At 52.2% G+C, this 3,134-nt stretch overlaps 2 protein-coding genes across 2 annotated transcripts in view; one reads left to right on the top strand and one right to left on the bottom strand.

Annotated features, from left to right (window-relative positions):
- Positions 1-350: 350 nt before the first annotated feature.
- On the top strand, positions 351-1,840 carry VDBG_04329 (carnitine O-acetyltransferase; the record flags this gene model as incomplete). Its single annotated transcript, XM_003004677.1, has 2 exons — positions 351-1,429; positions 1,516-1,840. The coding sequence occupies 2 exons, from the start codon at positions 351-353 to the stop codon at positions 1,640-1,642; spliced, it is 1,206 nt and encodes a 401-aa protein (XP_003004723.1).
- A 154-nt stretch (positions 1,841-1,994) lies between these two features.
- Positions 1,995-3,134, bottom strand: part of VDBG_04328 (adenylyl cyclase-associated protein) — a gene marked incomplete at both ends in the record, with an annotated part of 1,859 nt that continues 719 nt past the window's right edge. Inside the window, 3 exons of the mRNA XM_003004676.1 lie at positions 1,995-2,438; positions 2,494-2,998; positions 3,056-3,069. Of these exons, the coding sequence (XP_003004722.1) occupies positions 1,995-2,438; positions 2,494-2,998; positions 3,056-3,069 (963 nt within the window). The remainder of the gene's footprint in view (positions 2,439-2,493; positions 2,999-3,055; positions 3,070-3,134) is intronic.

Genomic DNA, 3,134 nt, shown 5'->3' with positions numbered 1-3,134 from the left:
CACAGGAACTGGCTCTACGAGTAGTGGAACGATGCTGCATACCTGTCCTACAGAGACCCTGTCGTTCCCTACGTCAGCTACTTTTATTCCCACCGAGACGACCGTCGAAGGAGAAATCCCGGCTAAGCGCGGCGCGGCCATAACTTCCGCCGTGCTCGAATTCAAAAAAGAAGTGGACGCTGAAATCCTTGAGCCCGAGTACATGAAGCGCCTGCCAATCTGCATGGACAGCTCCAGTACATGTTTAACGCCAGTCGCGTTGCCGCAAGCCTGTCGACCACCCAGTCAAGTTCTCCCACAAAGATCACAAGCACATTATTGCAATCCGCAAGAACCAATTTTTCAAGATTATGCACGAGGTGAACGGCAAACAGCTCAATGCAAGCGAACTCGAACAGCAATTCAACAAGGTCTACGAATCCGCTCAGCGAGCTCCCGCTCTTGGTGCTCTGACTAGCGAAAACCGTGATGTGTGGGCCGATGCACGCCAAACTTTGCTTGCAGCGCATCCCAAGAATGCTGCAGCCCTTGAGACTATCGAATCTGCGTCGTTCGTCGTGTGCCTCGATGACGCCTCTCCCGTGACGCTTGAGGAGCGTGCCCATCAATACTGGCACGGAGATGGCCAGAATCGCTGGTTTGACAAGCCTCTTCAATTCATTGTCAACGACAACGGCACGTCTGGCTTCATGGGCGAACACTCCATGATGGATGGCACCCCTACTCATCGCTTAAACGACTACATCAATGATCTCATTTTCAACAACAAAATTGACCTCTCCAACCCCGCTATCCGCTCTAACCTGGCCGATCCTCAGCCAGTCAAATTCGAGATCACCAAGGACGTCCAGACTGAGATCGACCGTGCAACCAAAGACTTCAACGACGTTATCGGCCAGCACGAGCTCGCCGTGCAGGCCTACCAGGGCTACGGCAAGGGATTGATCAAGAAGTTCAAATGCTCTCCAGATGCCTACGTTCAGATGATCATCCAGCTGGCGTACTTCAAGATGTACGGCAAGAACCGCCCCACGTACGAGTCCGCTGCCACCCGCCGTTTCCAGCAGGGTCGTACCGAGACTTGCCGCACGGTTTCTGATGCTTCAACCGCCTGGTGCCGGTCCATGGCCGACGCCGAGTCGACGGACGCGACTCGCACTGACCTGTTCCGCAAGGCTATCGATTCGCATCTCGAATACATCAGTGCCGCGTCAGATGGCAAGGGAGTGGACAGGCACCTGTTCGGTCTGAAGAAACTATTGGGACCTGGTGAGGAGCTCCCGAGCATCTACAAGGACCCAGCGTACACATATTCCGCCACGTGGTTCCTCTCGACCTCGCAGTTGAGCTCTGAGTTTTTCAACGGATACGGTTGGAGCCAGGTTATTGACGACGGATTCGGTATTGCGTATATGATCAACGAAAACAGGTAAGACTTCCCGGAGCTGTCACGTCCCAGGTTCCTCGCCTTTTTGGGTACCAAAAAAGGGGAGTGCTAATTTGATAACATCATAGCATCAACTTCAACATTGTGTCGAAGGGTCTTGGCAGCCAGAGGATGAGCTTCTATCTCAACGAGGCCGCTGGTGATATGCGTGATCTCCTCATATCGAGCATTGAGACACCCAAGGCTAAACTGTGAGAGGCCCGTGAAATTCGAGAAGATGCCGGAAGATGAACAAACGGAGAACATAGTGTAGGATGACGGAAGGATTGGCCGGACAAGCAGCGTATGCCAATTGTGCATTCTGCGTACATGTACTAGAGATTAGGGACTGGCGCATCGCTCAAGTTGTGTTGACAATAGACTACATACTGCCAACCCAGCCAGACAACCTTCACTGTCAAGACACATGAGGGTTTCTCTCGGTCGTTCCGTCCACAGCGTGAAAAGGCAGATCTTGTTGATAACTACACAAGCTTACGAAACATCTGCAACCACGCAATGTCGACCGCGGTGGCCCGAGCAACGAGAAAATGACTCCATCAAATGTCTAACCGGCGTGTGACACTATCTCGTTTACAAGGTCGTCCTTCTCCTCATCATAGTAAGAGCAAATCTGATAGGGCAGTGGGACTTCCTTCGAATCGCCATCAGGACCCGAAATGACGTTCAGATTGACACCTGACGACTTGCTCGTAAAGATCTTGGTGGATGTACTCTCCTTGCTAAAGTAAATCTGGGCACCATCGATCTGGTCCATCATGACCGTAGGGATAACTCCCATGACTTGCAAGGCAAAATTCTGTGACTTGACTACATCCACCGTGGAGATGAGAGAGTCGACAATCAACGATAGGCGATTGGAGTTCTCAATGGTGACGGCGTTGGCCTTACCCTTAATGATGATCGTCGTGTTGTTACATCTGCTAATCAACAAAGAATGGTTGTTGGACGCTTCGATCTCAATCGGCTGTGGTTCTTTGTCGTAGTTCTCCTATTGTGAAATATTTATCAGTTGCTATCCGTCATGTTCGTATTTCGCCTCTTACAATTGTCCACTTATTTCCGTCAAGCTCCTTCCTGGGTGGCTTTTTGCTGCGCATGCTCTCGGGCTTTGGCTTCTTTCCAGGGGCTGGGCTCTTGCCTCGGACAACGCTGGAGGAAGCTCGTAGAGATGGGTTCTTATGAGTCATCTCCGATTTGTCAACCTTTCGGAGGCCCTTGGTCACGGCATCTCCTCTGTTGAGCTCGGAAAAGACAGCATCAAGGCCTCCCCTTTCCTGACCTGAAGCAGGAGCTTCCCCATTACTCAGGTCCAGTACAGGAGGCGGGCCAGGCGGCGGCGGCGGCGGCGGCGGCAAGCCGCCGGGGGGAGGGGGAGGGGGCGGTGTCGCTGTCGTTGACAAGGCTGTAACCAAAGTTTTGGCCACCTCCTGGGCAGGCTGTCCTTTCGGATTCCAAGGTATACCGTTCGGAAAGTACTGCTTGACGTAATCGGCCAGGTCGCGGAAAACCTGATAAAAGCTATGAACCCACTCGGCTTGTTGGGGGTCCCTGGTTTCGCGTCAGTTTGGGTTGAGATGGCTATAAATGTTGCACATCTTAGCTTACTTGTCTTTTTGTTCCTTCAACACCGGTTTCAGAAGAACTGGGCCGACCCAAGAGATTCTTCTACATGCTTATACGGACG

This window comes from Verticillium alfalfae, genomic scaffold (genome assembly GCF_000150825.1).
Source record: "Verticillium alfalfae VaMs.102 supercont1.5 genomic scaffold, whole genome shotgun sequence".
Classification (NCBI taxonomy): domain Eukaryota; kingdom Fungi; phylum Ascomycota; class Sordariomycetes; order Glomerellales; family Plectosphaerellaceae; genus Verticillium; species Verticillium alfalfae.
Note: the sequence above shows the minus strand (reverse complement) of the source record. Positions and strands in the feature narration are given on the sequence as shown.